At 39.5% G+C, this 17,081-nt stretch overlaps 2 protein-coding genes across 2 annotated transcripts; one reads left to right on the top strand and one right to left on the bottom strand.

Moving 5' to 3' along the window:
• Window positions 1-230: 230 nt before the first annotated feature.
• On the bottom strand, window positions 231-2,306 carry LOC140231410 (MAD2L1-binding protein-like). The gene is made up of 2 exons (XM_072311538.1): window positions 2,122-2,306; window positions 231-755 (listed from the first exon to the last, which is right to left on the bottom strand). The coding sequence occupies exons 1-2, from the start codon at window positions 2,299-2,301 to the stop codon at window positions 231-233; spliced, it is 705 nt and encodes a 234-aa protein (XP_072167639.1). The 5' UTR covers window positions 2,302-2,306.
• A 270-nt stretch (window positions 2,307-2,576) lies between these two features.
• Window positions 2,577-15,622, top strand: LOC140231399 (tetratricopeptide repeat protein 8-like). The gene is made up of 12 exons (XM_072311528.1): window positions 2,577-2,589; window positions 5,319-5,439; window positions 5,847-5,967; window positions 6,657-6,877; window positions 7,239-7,328; window positions 7,889-8,019; window positions 8,568-8,766; window positions 9,505-9,644; window positions 10,592-10,766; window positions 12,171-12,293; window positions 12,905-12,988; window positions 14,055-15,622. The coding sequence occupies exons 2-12, from the start codon at window positions 5,338-5,340 to the stop codon at window positions 14,169-14,171; spliced, it is 1,503 nt and encodes a 500-aa protein (XP_072167629.1). The 5' UTR covers window positions 2,577-2,589; window positions 5,319-5,337; the 3' UTR covers window positions 14,172-15,622.
• Window positions 15,623-17,081: the final 1,459 nt, after the last annotated feature.

Here is a 17,081-nt window from a genome sequence, read left to right as displayed (position 1 = left end):
AAGTCTTAGCTACATAAAATCTCTCAGAATTGATATTTTGTATCCTATGTTGCTAATATATAATTCATAAAAAATAAGTCACAATTATAGTCTAACTACACTATTAAGAATGGAGTTTGGTGTTCATGTCATTGGCTGTATCATGATGCAGTAACTCCCTCCATGGTCCTCCCAGGGATGTATTCTACTGAACGTGCTCTGCAGATAGAAGAGAGCCCATAAAGCTTTCATCAACTGCTCCACAGGTCTGCTGCATGCTCCGATACGGTGTCTCTGATTCCTTTGATCCCGGATGGTGTCTGCATCCAGACGTGGTCTTCGGCAGCTAAACTGCTGTGCACCATCCCGCAGCTTACGTTGATGCGACACTGACGCCCCTTCGAGGGAACCTTGAAATTTGCCTTGGGTTTGAACCATGTCGGCTTGTAAGAACGGGGCGCGTGGGCCAGACAGAGTAGGCTGGTGATGGGGGGCGGGGAGACATCGCTCAGGGGTCCGTTGGTGATCAGGGATCGGGCCACGTTCCGCACACAGTGCTTTAATGAGAGTGTCTCTTTCACCTGTTCGTTATTGAAGAAGCGTATATGAAAGACTTCTTTGGGATTGATCCATGTGGAGCCCAAGAGAATGATAAGATCGGATACATCAGTGTCCTGGAAGAGAGTGTCAACATTGTCAAAGACTTCCTGAAAGTCCTTCATTACCTGACACATCCGTTTCTTGAAGAGACTTTTCTTGTTACCTGATGAACACACCTGTGAGCACAGACAGAAAAAAAAAACAACCAATAGACAATACACTTTGATGAGTTTGAAACTAAAAGGGGAAGTGGGACCCTGAAAATTAGTTTGTGTTAACAGAAGCAGAAAAATTACGAAGGAAACTAAAGGTAAAACCTTGAGCAAATTCCAATAAAAAAAAAAAAAAAAATCTTTTTTTACAGAAGTTGTGAACAATCAAAAATAAATTGACAATTCCTGATACCTATACCTTCACTACGTGAACACATAGGTCTAATGCTATATCAATGTACAATGTGTATATGCAGAAATAGTTTTCTTTTACACTATACAATTTCTCTGGGTTTCTTCACACTACTTCTGGCTTTGAATGCAAATTCTAAAACCAGCACAGATACAGTATTGTCATGATTTTCTATAGACATTTTGAATGGGTTTAATCATAATATTACAATAGTATTAGACACCCTATTATCTGTGTGTGCACAAGTGTGTGTATGTGTGCAGTATTAGTATTCAAACTTTTGATGGACATTGCATTGTACAAGATTTTTTTTTTAAGTCTTGTTTCCTCTCCAAACGTCACTTGTCAGTAAAATTCATAATTAAATTTCAGGGCAATCGGGCGTGGGCAGTGAATACATTTGCATTGATTTTCATGTATATGAAAACATGAAAACATACAATACAAGTTAGCAAATGCGCAGTGCAGTACAAATTTACAAACCCACAAAATCAATGTTTTTTACTTTGTCATCTGTTGCTCAGCTCAGCTCATCATCAGGCCTCAGCGTAGTCCAGATACTGAACGATTTTAATCGTCCGTATTCCCAACACTAGCACACTATTCACATGCATGCACCCACACAGTGCACCCAACCGCTGATTGCGACACTCCACCAATTGGTACTCCCGAAGATCGAAGAAGAGGGGTGATCTTGTGTAATACAGTGACAGTGTACATACAGACACCATCTACGTACGTCCGTACATCACTGCATGTCAGTGTATACAGTCATAATGCTACGAATACAGTCCAGGAAGTGAACTAGCCTCAGCGCAAAAATTAGCCAAAATTTGTAATCACACTAATATTGTCAAAAATACCAACTAAGTTTTAGCTTTTACAAGGCTCATATGGACACATACATGTACTAAAGAGCTCTACTACTTGTTTTGATGTGCCTTACCATACATACATACACAAGCACAACCCTGCCCTGTCTCTACACGTATCTGCGTATACATTGTACACAGCACTGTTCAGCAGGATGTGTAATTTACCCAACATAGGCCTAGGTACAATTTGTACATTAAGACATAATACTTCAAAAACACAAAATGAGGCGAGTGGGACTACACATGTCCAATTACTACTTACTTCCGGTCGTTGATACTGAAAATAAAGTTGATCGAAAGGCAGTGGGATTTGTTCACGGTGGTATAGAATATACTTCAATATTTCAACGACTATTCTACTTTTCGTTGTTTGTGTAATGAAACCGTTGAGACTGATATTGCACTCGGTATCGGGATCTTCAGAAACAGCCTTTGGTTCCATTGCGGTTCGTTCGCCGTACCGGTACTGTACTTTTATCCTTGGCGTTCAAAACTACCGCTTTCTTCCCATCTTTTTGGTCCGTGGGTGAAGAAACAGAAGAGGGCGCCATACACTACGAATAGTTTTGCGATGCATAGCAAAGGAGGTGGACGATGGGGATCCCGAATCGAATCCATGGTTTCGTGTGTAAACGATTGTGGTGGACAATCTTGCGACGACGTGAAGCATAATCTGTAGCCTGAGTTGCAAGATCTGATCTGTCAGGCAAAACACCTTTTTGAAAAAGAGGTAATGTTTCATCATTTGTAGAACATTTTACCGACTGTATAGGGACAATTTATATCTTATTGATTGATTAAATGAGACAAATTTTGCCATCTGCATCATACATTCTTCTTGCTACTTGATTCCCGACACCAATCATAATAAATACTTGGGACTTGGGAAGTTGAATCTTGTCTTGATCGAAAATGTTTTCATATACTAGGGGCCTATCTAACTTGTTAGAGTGTTCTAATGCAGCCCAGTCTAACAGCCTAAGGTTAAGTCGTTAAACATGATCAGTTGTTTATGAGGAGTAATTTATTCAGTTTCAAGATCAAATGAAGTTGGAATAAGTTTATGTATCATTTTTACAGGACTGTTTATTTCATTAATAATATTAATATTAAATTAGATAGGCCTAAACTTAATGATATTTGAATCAGGTGATTTTCAAATTTGGTTCGCAGTTGAATGACATCATTGAAAAGCTGACTGTTGGTGTAAAACATCTTAATACCAGTAACGTTAGTACCACTACCAGTGCAGTCCAGTATCATTACATGATTAAACTCAGTAGGCCTAGCGCTAGGTCCCAAGTCACAAGTGCATGGCCCCTAAACCCCCTGGATTGCAATTGCCTGGCCAAGGTTTAATTGAATAACCGTCTAGTAATGATGATGAAGTGAGAAGTGAGAACTGTTCCATGGCTTATAGCTATTAGGGATGTCACTCAAAAAATTGAAATGTTGTATTGTAAATCTATTTGACTATTTTTATATTAGTTGGGTGTCCAACACATCGACACCCTCATGTTTTTCTATCAACAGATACTTAAGGTATCTCACAATTTGCCTGAAATTTTACTCACATGTAAAGAAAATGCTCTTAGCCTTAATTCGATCACAAGCGCACAGTAAAAATATGATTTGCGGTACAGGCTCCAAGATAATGGCTTTGAACATGTGGGTTGTAATGTTATTTTGACGCACTCAGTTGCACCGTAATTTTGAAACCAACACCCCTACCCTCCATTGACAATACGTGTGGAATGCACAAAATGCTTTTCCAATGTGCATTAATCTTAGTATGGTATCATTGTTTGCTGTTGATCTTGTTTATTTATCAGGTGTCTAGTAATATTTGGACATCATCAAATCCCCAGTGGAGAATGCAAACCCACTGCGTGTAGTCTCATGCATGAAAGTTTGTTCTTTACGCGCAGTGCTATAAATAGAGGGGTGTCGGTTTCAACACCTACTTTACTACAGGTTGAATGTACGTCAGTACAGTAGGCCTACATAGAACCTGGTGGTAGGTCGCCCTATCACTCAGACTGTGTAGACCCACATAATGATATGTGACCCGCTACAACAAATGGATCCGAAAGTCGGTGGAAGTCGATTTTCTGAAAAATGGCATGATATTATTCCCTTACCCTTCTGCTTTAATTTCACATTTCTATAACACAAGTCATAAAAGTACTCGGTTGTGGAGATATCGATGACTTTATGAGAGCATGTTGAGTGGTCTAGGAAATCGGCATTTCGAGAAAAAAGTTTTCCTTCTGACGCAATCATGATCCAAGGGGAAGTAAGGCAAGACAATAGAAGGTATGCTCCTAGCAACCTCCGCGAGTTCATTCAAGCTTAGCACCAGCTGTCTACGCATGATCAATCAGTAACCAGGATGCCACGCAATGACCAATGAGATCACTCCCTCATTGCTAGGGGCGGAGTCTATCTGAGGCGCTGAATTCAAATCTTCGGACACGTTTCTGTTTCGTTGAAATTGGAAAATCATGGCCCAGAAAAGCACTAAGATCTTGTCTTTTCTGTAATCATCTAGCTTTGAAATTTCAGCAGAGGATAGACTAAACATTACACTACAAAATTATGCCAAAAACAGAAATTTGATGGTTTTGACCGATTTTAATGATCTGACTTCAAACTCCATTTTTGGTCCGCGACTTTCAGATCCTTTTGTTGTGGCGGGTTACATATATGTGTAGATTCTAGATTTTCTGTGTATTAATGTAAATATCTGTTATCAAACTGAGTTAAAGGTAACCTAATCAAATATGAATAATTAAGTAAGGGTGCTTGCAATTTTGTCTTAAATTTGAAAAAAGCAGACAGGGACATTCAAATCCATTTGAGGTACTAATTTAGAAACACAGATAGACACATACAGGATTTGTATTTTCTTTCTTCCCTCGAATCACAAGGACATGGAACAGCCTGCCTCAAAGTGTAATCTCCCAAGTTAATTCAGCCCCTTTTAGGACTGCTGTCTTATATCATTTTGTCCCATACTGAGTCCACCCTCTGCCACCACCTCCAGTTTAAACTCCGCTTGGGTCTTTGGGAGAATCATTACCAAGTACCAAATGCCAGATGGTGTGCAACACTATTCTAAACAATCTGTTTTTCCTTTGTCACCTCTCCTCCCTACCCTGATACAGTAATGGAAGGGTCAACTAGACCACATTCCTTGTAAATGTAAGTTGTTGTTATAGCTTGATTGTGTGGAAAAGATGTTGACTGTATATTAGTGTTATTACATACAGAATAATGTGTTGGGAGATCCATATATCAACAAGTTCTCTTTCTGAGAATGTGGTTGTTTGAGTAGAAAATTCTTACAGAATATAGAAATATATTTTAAGATGCATAATTTGATTGTGTAGTTCAATCCTCCTAAGCAGGCTTTCTTGAATGTGTCATGATTGTTTTCCTTCCTAATCTTGTTTGCAGTAAGCCAACTACCACAATCATGGATCCCCTCTTCATGGCCATGAGTCTTTACCGTAGACGGAAATTTGAAGACTGTGTTACCATTTGCACTGAAATGTTGAATAAAAATCCATATGATCAGGTAAGAAAGCAAACCAAATGTTCACAATGATTTTCATGTTGATCATAAAACACTGGTTATTCAGTCATAAACTAATATTCAGTTCTGTACCATTCAATTACTGTTATGCTATGGCACAAACTGAAGAGTAGCTGAAGATAAGATTTTCTTCACAAGGGCTGTGATATATGTTTTGTGTAAAAGACGATGTTAATATCACTGTATTACAGAGAAAAGTGAGTTTTATACAGCGGTGCATTCAAGGTAATCAAAGTAATCAATATGTTAGATTATATGATACCACTGAAATATGTCAAAAATTTATTGAATATCATGGGAGATAACTTTGTGGGAGTTCAATCAGTCTAAATGTTTTTGTCAGTGCGTAACTACTATCATACAATGTCTAAACATTTCTCTTTGAACAGGCTGCATGGTCTCTGAAGACGCAAGCTCTTACTGCTCAGGTTTATGTCGACGAGGTGGATGTAGATGAAGAGGGAATTGCCGAGATGCTAATGGATGACAATGCCATAGCCCAAGTCACGAGTATGTCAGCTTGCTTTTTAGATTTACTGATAGTTTGGAATATCAAACCAATTGAATTACCAGTTGTGTAATTGACGTGATTATTTTTACATATTTGTCAAATAATGCATGGAGAGGTGGAAGTCCTAGATTTAGGAGGAATGCATGACTGATAATTGTGGGAAATATGTAATATAGTCAACCTTGCCCATTAAAGTCGAATCTATTTGGACTGAAGAAATAGCTTTGGCGTAGAGAAAATTTGACTTATGAGGGATTAAAATCAATAGAATATAAAGAAAAGAGGATTTGAAAAGATCTTCGACTTGGATGATTATTTGACTTATGTGAGGTGGACTTACAATGTAGGCAAGGTTGACTGTATCTGCAAAATTTCCTCATAGTCTAACTGGTAGTTCAGACCTTTGAATAACTGCTCGGCCCATTTTTTTTTCTCTCTCTCTATGGCAGTATTTGCAGTTGCTATGGCCAGACATTCATTGTGCCCTTTAATCCAGGCTAACACAAAAGTGTCAATGTAGTACAGTTGATTAGTTACAGTGATAGGAATATTACACAATGCAAGTCTCAGCAGATAACAGTCAGCTGAGTTATCTTTATAGGTTGCAACAACACCTATTCAAGAAATTATTCAAATTTTGTAGTTGTTTTCACTATTCTATTTCCTCCTTTTGTATCACTTATCATAGGGCCAGGAACATCACTAAAGAAGCCAGGTACTGGTGCAGGGGCCCCAAGTGCTGGAGTTCGGCCAACTTCACAGTCGGGACGTCCTCTTAGCGGATTCGTGCGACCCGGTACGCAGGGTGGCCGACCTGGGACCATGGAGCAGGCGATCAAGGCACCCCGAACAGCACACACTGCTCGTCCAGTCACGAGCGCCTCTGGCCGATTCGTCAGATTGGGAACGGTAATGCTACCTTTTTTTTTTTTCTGAAACTTGAAGAGAAAATTGTGAGCTGTTGACTTGGATTATTTCTTTTGTCTTCACCCTCATGTCAGTTTTGATTGTGTGATAGTTCAACTTGGCAAAGTGTTGAATTTTTCTCCGTAGATGATATCATTATTAGTCTGGAACCAGAAAGGGATATTAATTTCACAGTTGTTGTTCATCATCAGCGCTGTTCTGATTCCTAATTGAAGGACTAGAAATTGTTTTGTATGCTAGCAGGTTTTACATTGAGGCATATCACAGTGTGCATACTATAAGGCTTATACTGCCATGTTTCATACTGGAAATATGAATTTTTCTTCTTTTTTGATGTTTTCAGGCATCAATGTTGTCTACACCAGACGGTCCATTCATCAACATTCCTCGATTGAACTTTTCAAAGTATGCTGCAAGAGCAAACTTAGCAAAGGTAGTGCATTGTTTTCATTGCTGTCAATATATTGGTGTTTCTTTGTCAAATGATAATCTTTCAAGCTTGTGCATATGTCACTATGAAAATCTATTGTTGTTCCTCTTATGTACTGCAGTTAATTTACCCATATGGGTGGTCTTGTATAAGATTTAGAAAGTAATGCATATGAAAGATTAGAAGAATGATGTTATTGTAATCATAAATTAAGCATTAATCAAGCATTATAGAGGGAAGAAAGGGAAAATATGTAGGCCAAGTCCAGAGCTTTTATTATCAATCAAGCAGTGTTTGTTGTAATTGACTGACAGTGTCTTACAAAAAAGATAGTTATTAAGAAGCAGCAGTATTAACCAGAGCAAGCCAAACCAGGGTAAGATACTTAAAGACTATGTGATATAAGATAAACTCATTCTCAAGTGTTATGAGAGAGAAAAGTGTATAAAAAGTTCTCAATGGATATGTGTGTGTGACTCTAAGTGAACTGGAAAAATAAGAAAGACAAAGAAGAAAAAAGTTATCGCAGAATTGTAAGATATTTTCCTTCTCTTCTTCCACAGGCACTGTTTGAGTACATCTTTCACCATGAGAATGATGTGCGTAATGCTCTGGAGCTAGCAGCCAAGGCCACAGAAGCCTGTCAGTTTAAAGACTGGTGGTGGAAAGTTCAGCTGGGCAAATGCTATTACAGGTATCCCTTAGAACCAAGTTAAAAAAAAAAAAAAGAAACTGAAATAAAAGCCCAGCGGAGAAGTGGTAAGGCAGGTATCCTTCTAGCTGTCTCGCCATTGAACACTGCTACCCACTTGGGTCAAATGGGGCATGCTTGCTGACGTTATATGTTTACAGCAGGCAAGGAAGATGTTTGTAGAGATGCTTTATGTGAACATATCTGGCAAACTCTGGAATGCATTTGGGTATACATCATGTGTGAGGTTCAAGTGGATGAAATGTCTTGCTTCCACAAGCCAACTATGAGACTCACAAAGTTCAAAGGGTAGTCAGGTCACAAATGTATCAAGGGATCTACTTGCTTATTTTTAGTTTTTATTGTTTCTGCTTCATTCTTTTTGAAGATGTAATATTGAACATCAACTTATCCATATTTTGTGTTAATCAAACTTTGTCCTGAGATGCATTCATATCACAGAGTATTAAACTCACATATTCAGATACTATCGAAGTAGATTCACACCATCCACCTACTCACGCACTGTCCATATCTAAATTCTTCATAAGGCTGGGGCTGTACCGCGACGCCGAACGCCAGTTCAAGTCTGCGCTGAAGCAGCAGGACGTCATTGACATCTATCTCTATCTGTGTAAGGTCTATGTCAGGCTTGACCAGCCGCTGACCGCCATCGAGATCTACGGGCAGGGGCTGGAGAAGTTTGAGCACGAGACGACCTTGCTGACCGGCATAGCCAGAATATACGAGGTACTTGCCCAGTCATGGCAGTGGATAAGTTAGCAAAATTTGATAACTTTATGCATAGACTGAATTGAATTGAAGATGGTGTGATGGAACATTTCTTTCAATAGATTAACTTGCTCTAATTACCCACCCTCTTTGTAAATACTGGGCCCTGTTTTATCAAAAGATATAATCGATTATAAATTTCCTTACCACACAGGCTGTCATAGACATGATAGAAATCAACTATATGTAATCAGTTATAACTCTTCGTAAAACAGGGCCCTGATCTTGAGCAGGTACATGCTCATTATGATGGTGACTTGAATGTCGCACATGGTGCAACATTCAGATCATGATCCCAGGTATACAATTTCACGAAGAAATGAAACAATTTTCTTCTGCATGTTATTTTAAGGTATTTTCATGCCAGTTTTCTTTTTTTTTTTTTTCCAGCTTTGCAGTCATGAAATTTTAGAAGAAATCATTATTAGTTTTATTGCTGTTGTCATTACCATTGATACTGTTGACTTTTGCAGTCCAGGCAAGCATATATACCATGCGGTTGATGGTAACTGACTTCCTGTTATGACATCATCTAGAACTGTACTTTGGCATATATCTGGCAAGAAATAAACATGAGCTTTACGAATGCAACATGTATGTGGGTATGTATATTAAATATATATGTATATCAATAATGTGTCCAACAACAACACATACTAACTACAAGCTACTTTGATATTGTTAATGATGATTCAGGGGATGAATGATCTAAACAAAGCAGTCAAGTACTACAAGGAAGTCCTGAAGCATGACAACACCCACGTGGAGGCCATCGCCTGCATCGCAAATTTCCACTTCTACTCCGACCAGCCGGAAATAGCGCTAAGATACTACAGGTGAGAAGAGGGCAGTGTCTTCACACTTAGCCCTCCCCATGTAAGTCCTCTTCCTATCATATACCAGAGAGAGAGAATGTTAATAGGACGCCTTGTTTGCCGTTGTTTTCTACGGTTGAGATCGACATCTGAATTATGTCGGCATGGATGTTTTCTTTTCACATGTAAAAATTTTGACCCCAGTGGATGTGACCCAGGGTATCATAGGTTCATTTTGTAGCAAGGTGGATGACTGAATTTGGTCCAAATATGATGGATTATGATGTACATCAGCTGTATGTGTAACCATCATATATTCGTCAAAGTAGGTAGCTGATTTTGTTTAGCTGGGTGACATAATTATGATGAAAAAATGATGAATTATGTACTTACTTTGGTTTTCTTTCTCACCAAAAGAGAAGGCAGCTTCATAACGGTAGACTTTCATGCTTGCAGGAATCGTGTGCAATCCATCATGACTGTGTTGATAAATACAGCATATCGTTTTTCTTACTAGGCACCTAGAGACCTGGTAATTTGTGACTGTGAGATATGAATTGGGATGTCTGACCAAGTCAGAAAATACTAGTATTTGCACATGTCGACATGTCACAAAACAACAACAACAACAACAACAACAACTAACAATAAAAGGTTGTTGTACCTGTATTTGTGTGTGTGTGTGTGTGTGTGTATTCAATTACATATCGAATCATTCAATCCTCCAGCATGCATTGTGCAGTAGTTCTAACCCAAGAGAAAAAGAGGCCTTTTCTGTATAATGGCAAATTTTTGTTGAGCTAGATGGGGAGAAAACTGATGCCAGTATAATCAATACCAACTTGCAATGATGAGAATGCATAGGATACATGTACATAGGATTATCTGCTATGATATTTATAACTTGAATGGTACTTTTTTCTACCACATGTATAAAGTCAATCTTTTTATGATCGTTTGGCCAACAGGAGACTGCTCCAGATGGGTGTCTACAATGCGGAACTCTTCAACAACCTGGGCTTGTGCTGTTTCTATGCACAGCAGTACGACATGACCCTCTCTTCTTTTGAGAGGGCACTATCTCTCTCCAGTGATGATGCCACCACAGCTGAAGTGTGGTACAACGTTGGTCAAGTAGCAATGGTATGTTCTGCACTCTGCTATGACAGTGCACTGTCATTATAACAAACATGGTTATAACAAGATTCTCATTACAACAAGGTAAAACTTCAGGTCTCAAAATTGTCATCTCTCTATCTCTATGTACTTTATATGTTTGGCTATATCGAAAGAAAACTGCCGGCCCCGAAGAGTTTGTTATAACAGGAGTGCACTGTATTCTTGTCCTTTAATACTTAAATTGCATCGTATTTCCATTGTCAGAAATTATGTGATAAAATGGTATAAAATTTAGATGGAAGAACAGGCTGGAACTCTTTATTCAAACATTGGTAGCATTTTCATAAGCTAATATGAAGCTCAGATAAATATCGTCAGTTGTCCCTATGATCACAAATTCTCTGTTTCAGATGTCATTAGATGAGATCAAGGGAAAATTATAGGAATGCGATATCTGAAGATTCTAGATATTCAATACATTTGTTTTGGGGAGTGGTAGGCAGGAATAAGAGAGAATTAATTCTGTTGATAGCATAAAGTGACTGATCTATTAGCTTGAGTTGAATGTCACATCTGAAAATTAAAGCTGATGCTGAGACAAAATTTCTTTCAATAAATGGGAAATTGAAAGGCATATGTACTACATATGATTTTTGTCGAGCCCACTGGAGGTGAGGGGAGACTAAGGGATCACCTGCGGCATCTGTCTGTCCGTCCTTACGTCCTTCCGTCTGTCCGTCCTTCATCTGTCGTCCGTCAGTCATCCATCTGTAACGCTACAAAAACTTGACTAACTCTCTACTGAGGACTTCAATTTCAATCAAACTGGAGGGAAGAGTGGTTATACAAAGTTACACATTTTACCAGACATGAAGGTCACTTCAAGGTCAAAGGTCACAGGCAGGGGTCAATGAACTTTAGGGCCCAATGTTAAGGTTTTGCAGCACGTTTCGATTATGGCTCATAACTTTTGATATATATGTCTGTTTGTGACCAAATGTGGATGGTAGATGTCCCTTGGGGAGTTGAAGGTCACCACAAGCTCAAAGATCACAGACAGGGGTCAATGAACTTTTAGGGCCCAATGTTAAGTTTTTACAGCGCGTTTTGATTATGGCTCATAACTTTTGATCCCCAAATCCGTTTGTGACCAAACTTGGATGGTAGATGTCCCTTGGGAAGTTGAAGGTCACCACAAGGTCAAAGGTCATAGGCAGGGTCAATGAACTTCTAAACATTAATTTCTTCTACGCGAATGGGCGAGACACATTTTGGCACTTGCCTTGTTCTCTTTTAGAGAGGGGGGGGGGGGGGAAGAGTATGTTTGTGTGTGCATGTGTATGTGTTAATGCCCTCCTGTCTTTCTAGCAACTTTCTAGCTGTAATGTTAGCATCATGTGGTGATGTGTGTTACACTTTTGTTTTCAGGGCATTGGAGATACAGGTCTGGCAATGCAGTGCTTCAGGTTGTGCCTGGCATCAAATAACGATCACCCGGAAGCCTACAACAATCTCGGGGTGCTGGAGCTGCGGAAAGGTCATGTTGATCAGGTGAGAGGTCAATCTTGGAAGTTAGTTGTGTGAATCTCACTTTACAATGAAGTGTCGGTATCCCCTTACATGTTAGACAGTGACCCTTCACAATTAAGGGACTGTTAATCATGACCAGATAATACTACTTTAACAAGATCTCATTTGACAGAAAAATATTACTGTAATACATGACATGACCTTTATTGATTTCCTTCTTATCAAAGGAGTATCATAAGTCTGTCAGTCACTTCACTTTTACACAGTGTACTTACAGGTTTTCAAAGTAAAAAAGCCACAAGAAGATTACACACATACAAACAATAAAAAAACAAACAAAAGGGAGGAAGACTTCAATATATTTCAAAGACTTTATTAAAGGCTGGTTGTGATCTCTAATGTTAACCTTTTAAGATTTTTTTTTAGCATCCAAATTGAAATGTGCTTACCCTCAACTTTGCTGCTTAAATGCTTGATTCCTAGATGGCAATTATGTACACATGCCACTTAGCATAGCAACACAAGTTTCTGGAATTGTCAGTGCATAAGGTCTGCCATGGTTCAGTACATTGAGATAAACATTTATGATGTTTGCTTGATTTTTTTTCCATTTGTTTGTGTTTTTCCCACAGGCCAGAGCCTTTTTCCAGGCAGCCCAAATGATGGCGCCCCATATGTTTGAGCCCCATTACAACTTCGCCTCCCTCTCCGACCAGGTTTGTTTCCATTGCTATGGCTGGTTCCCTGTATTACATTGCACCTTATCTAAATTCCAGAGACTCCAGCTCTCCTGTTTTCGACAGGAGATCTCCCGCCGAAAACCCATTTTTGCAAAATCTCCCGTTCTCCCGTTTGAGATCTAATTTCTCCCGCCCTTGCTCTTTGTCTCCCGTTTGAAGGGATTTCTTACTAATTTCTATCGTATGTTGAAAAAATAAGCCTTAGATAGCACAAGAGAGCATCTAGAACCCTAGGAACTTCGCACACATCAAGTTGGAGTCTCCCGTTTGCTAGGGGTTTCAGGCGGGAGAATCTCCAGATCAGAAGGTGCTTTGGGTTGGAGTCTCTGAAATTCTCATGCCTAGTTTCTGTTGTCATGTTCAAGTCAAAAAGTGTAGATGCTGATATTTTGCCATGGAGTGTGATTTTATATATCACAAGTGAACAAGACTAAGTGCAGCATGTTGTGAGTGATTGTGATGAGTATTTTTTATGATTTAATGATTTAGGTATGTTTGCATAAACCTCATTAGTTACAGTGATTTGTTACATGTGATTTAATTGTGATTTGATTCTGTAATCTAGGGAGGAAAAAAATCCTTGGAAATAAGCATCAAATTAAATTGAATCAAATCAAACCATTCACTTTGACAAGTTCGATTTAGTCATTGCACAGCCTAAACTACTGTATGGTTTTTAACTGATGTCTTTTTGAAACTCAAGGATACAGTGAAAACTTGTTATAACAAGGTCCTTGGGACCAGTTGTTATGTTAGATGTTTTTTTAACACAAGTTGTCAATAAACAATACAAAATAAAGCATTTTTTTTTTCTTCGGGACCAGAGAAATTAGTTTGTTATATCAGTTCTCTGTATATTGAGTTTCCACTGTAGTTTAACATAAAGCAACATGATGTTATGTTCCAAGATGAGAATGAAGTTATGGTACTATCATCAAATTTATTGTGTAACAACTATATTCCCATTATAATATCCTACCATGCACATCGTAGTCTGATTTCATTCCATTTTCTGTTTTCTTACCATGCGACCGCCGTATAGGTTGGTGATTTACAGAGCAGCTACGGGTCAGTCAAAAGAGCTGTGGAGGCTTATCCCGAGCACTGCGACTCCAAGGAGCTCTTCTCCCAACTGAAGAAACACTTTGCCTTGTTGTGAAGGAAATCCGCAAAGGATGAGGCCTTGGTCTCATACCGGCATACCGTATGTCTGACCAAGCAATATTCCAGGGGACCTCCTTCACCTCTTCAATTGCTAGTCAACAGTATCTCTCTCCTGCAGGGGAGGATCCAGAGGGAGGCATACAGGGTGCGCACCCCCTCTTTACTTGTTAAAACAAAAGAAATGAAAAGAAAAAATTAGATGAAACCCGGAAGTAGCACCAGAAATATTGTTTGCGCCCCCCCCCCTTTTACAGAATTCCTGGATCCACCCCTGCTCCTGTGAACCCTGAGTGAAACTTTGAGTGAAGTTTGTGTCCTCACCCCCTCCTTCCCCCATTCATGCTAGAAGCAGTTGCCTAATCATTTCCTTATAGATACTTCAGTGGCGGTTTGTCAATAGACTTGATTCAGTCTGAAATGCTCTCCTGCTAAGATACTAGTGGATTCCCTGCTTCTGTGCTTACAAGTCTAGAAGAGCTAGCCGATGTTGGAGATGCACCTTCATAATTTTGACAGGGTGTTACTTTGCCTTTCAGCATGAAACGTAGATGGAGAAATTTATCAGTGTTAATCGCTGATAACAAGCAGATTTTGCTTCTTTGGATCGTCAGGGGTGACTATATTATGTTTAGTCAGTGTGAAATGGGTAGCAGTTTTGCATGCGTCTGGTGTAGCAGAGTATTAGAAGACGTAATTATCAGCGATTTTTATTTTGACCCATACTATATGAACTTCATCGTATTTGAGACTTTATAAGAACCATCCTTGACAGCGGTTCTGCAAGTGTGGTTTGATGTGAGCCAATGAGCATGAATTTTGTTGAAGGCTGGCCTTTAATAATAGAGTACATGTAGAAATACAACTATTTACAATTCAGTGTTTTGTTGTGGTGATGTGATATAGTCATATGTGACATGAGACATGAGGGACATGGATTTCACAGATTGTAATAGTAAACTTTCGTGCAATGGACTCATAGTGTCATGCTTGACTTCTTGATACCGATTGTTTTTCAGTGGTTACAGAGAGATACAGAGATTGCTTTCTGTTGTAAGCTTATGTTGTACTGCAAATGCATGCAGAGGTATCTGACTCTATCAAGGTAGAATGTACCCAAGACAGAAATATTCAGAAAAAAAAGAGAGTAGTATAACAAGACAGAAACCATATGAATTCAACTTACTTTCTCTGATTAATTTTCATAACCATCACAGTGATGATAGTAATTGTATTGTAAAAAGTTTGCTAAGAGAAGATACAGTGCTTGAATTTTGCATGCTTCAACAGATTTGTCTGAATTGCACTGCACCATGCATGACATTGTTCTAAGAAAAATACACAAATCAAATCTTATGCATGCTATGAAGATTAGTTTTGTACACTGTATCAGACAGACAGCCTTCATAAAACCTTTATGAATCTGGTCACAAAATGTGAATGTGTTGTATGTAGCGTATCAGGACAACTCCCCCGGAGGACTAGTCCCCCGGGGACTACTCCCACCTGACAGCTCCCCCGGAGGACCACTCCCCCGGAGGACGTCTCCCCCGGAGGACTACTCCCCCGGAGGACGTCTCCCCCGGGGGACAACTCCCCCGGGGGACAACTCCCCCGGGGGACAACTCCCCCGGGGGACCACTCCCCCGGAGGACCACTCCCCCGGAGGACCACTCCCCCGGAGGACCACTCCCCCGGGGGGCAACTCCCCCGGGGGACAACTCCCCCGGGGGACAACTCCCCCGGGGGACAACTCCCCCGGGGGACAACTCCCCCGGGGGACAACTCCCCCGGGGGACAACTCCCCCGGGGGACAACTCCCCCGGGGGACAACTCCCCCGGGGGACAACTCCCCCGGGGGACAACTCCCCCGGAGGACAACTCCCACCTGACAACTGCCCCGGGGACGTCTCCTGGGGGACAATCCCATAACTGAACAGAGATGTTTCTTATTTGTGTCCTAGAAATTAAAATTGAATTCATCTGTGTAAAAACAGTATTCTTTTTATACAGAATTTAAATTAAAGTTAACGTTACCTAAGACACGTCCATCTTTATAACAAAGTTTTTGAAATTTCAGCACAAAGTTTTTACTTTTGTACACGCTACATGTAATGTCGAAAAAAGTAGAAACGCAGGTCCATTTTATCACTGAAAGTTGGTCAAGAGATAAACACATTGACGGAAACACGCTTTTGAGGGGAGAGTTCATTCCTTAGCATGTACCTGTTATTCTTCATTATTTTATAATATTTTAAGAAGTCCATTCTTTGATGATTTTCCTTTTCGTTTTGCAATTCATGATTATGATAAGGAATATGTTAAATGAAAGAAAGATATTATTCAGAGGGGTGAAGGCTCAAATTTTTGAGTTTCTTCAGTTTGTCTCCCTGTACAAAGGAATATGTTGTTAGAAATACCCTTTTAATGGGGTTATGATTTTCATCTTAGATTCTTATGATAGTTACTATCCTATATGTCACTGTCAGTAAGACTTTATTGTGCAATTTTCGTTTGTTGTGTTGACTGTGAATTTATCTGAACATCATTACAATTCTTAATGTCGGAGAAATAATTGACAGAAAAAAGAAATATGAATATTCTGTGCCTGAAAAGACTTGAACGTGTAACAAGGTAGGGCCTAATATCTTCCATAACAGCCCTGGGAAAGCACACCCGCACGACCAACACAAATCTCTCAACCACAAAGATGGGATGATTCCAGTTTCAATTAATTGAAAATTGAGTTTTGTTTCACACAGTTTTATTTGATAACGTTTGAACATGGAAAACAAAAACAAAACAAAAAATGTCTAGCGCAAGAGTAATTGAAGTTAGTATGCAAACAACACTTTTGCACGTAATGGTATACCGGAGATTGTGGTATCAGATAATGGTACACAGTTTA

This window comes from Diadema setosum, chromosome 1 (genome assembly GCF_964275005.1).
Source record: "Diadema setosum chromosome 1, eeDiaSeto1, whole genome shotgun sequence".
Lineage (NCBI taxonomy): Eukaryota > Metazoa > Echinodermata > Echinoidea > Diadematoida > Diadematidae > Diadema > Diadema setosum.
This window is presented reverse-complemented; position numbering and strand designations above follow the sequence as displayed.

Bases quoted from the DNA above. Each gene is read 5' to 3' on its own strand.
- LOC140231410 (XM_072311538.1), bottom strand. From the start codon at position 2,301: ATGGAACCAAAGGCTGTTTCTGAAGATCCCGATACCGAGTGCAATATC. The intron at 756-2,121 runs GTAAGTAGTAAT...CTGTGCTCACAG, and splicing joins TTCAGTATCAACGACCGGAA to GTGTGTTCATCAGGTAACAA.
- LOC140231399 (XM_072311528.1), top strand. From the start codon at position 5,338: ATGGATCCCCTCTTCATGGCCATGAGTCTTTACCGTAGACGGAAATTT. The intron at 8,767-9,504 runs GTACTTGCCCAG...ATGATGATTCAG, and splicing joins GCATAGCCAGAATATACGAG to GGGATGAATGATCTAAACAA. The intron at 10,767-12,170 runs GTATGTTCTGCA...TTTTGTTTTCAG, and splicing joins ACGTTGGTCAAGTAGCAATG to GGCATTGGAGATACAGGTCT.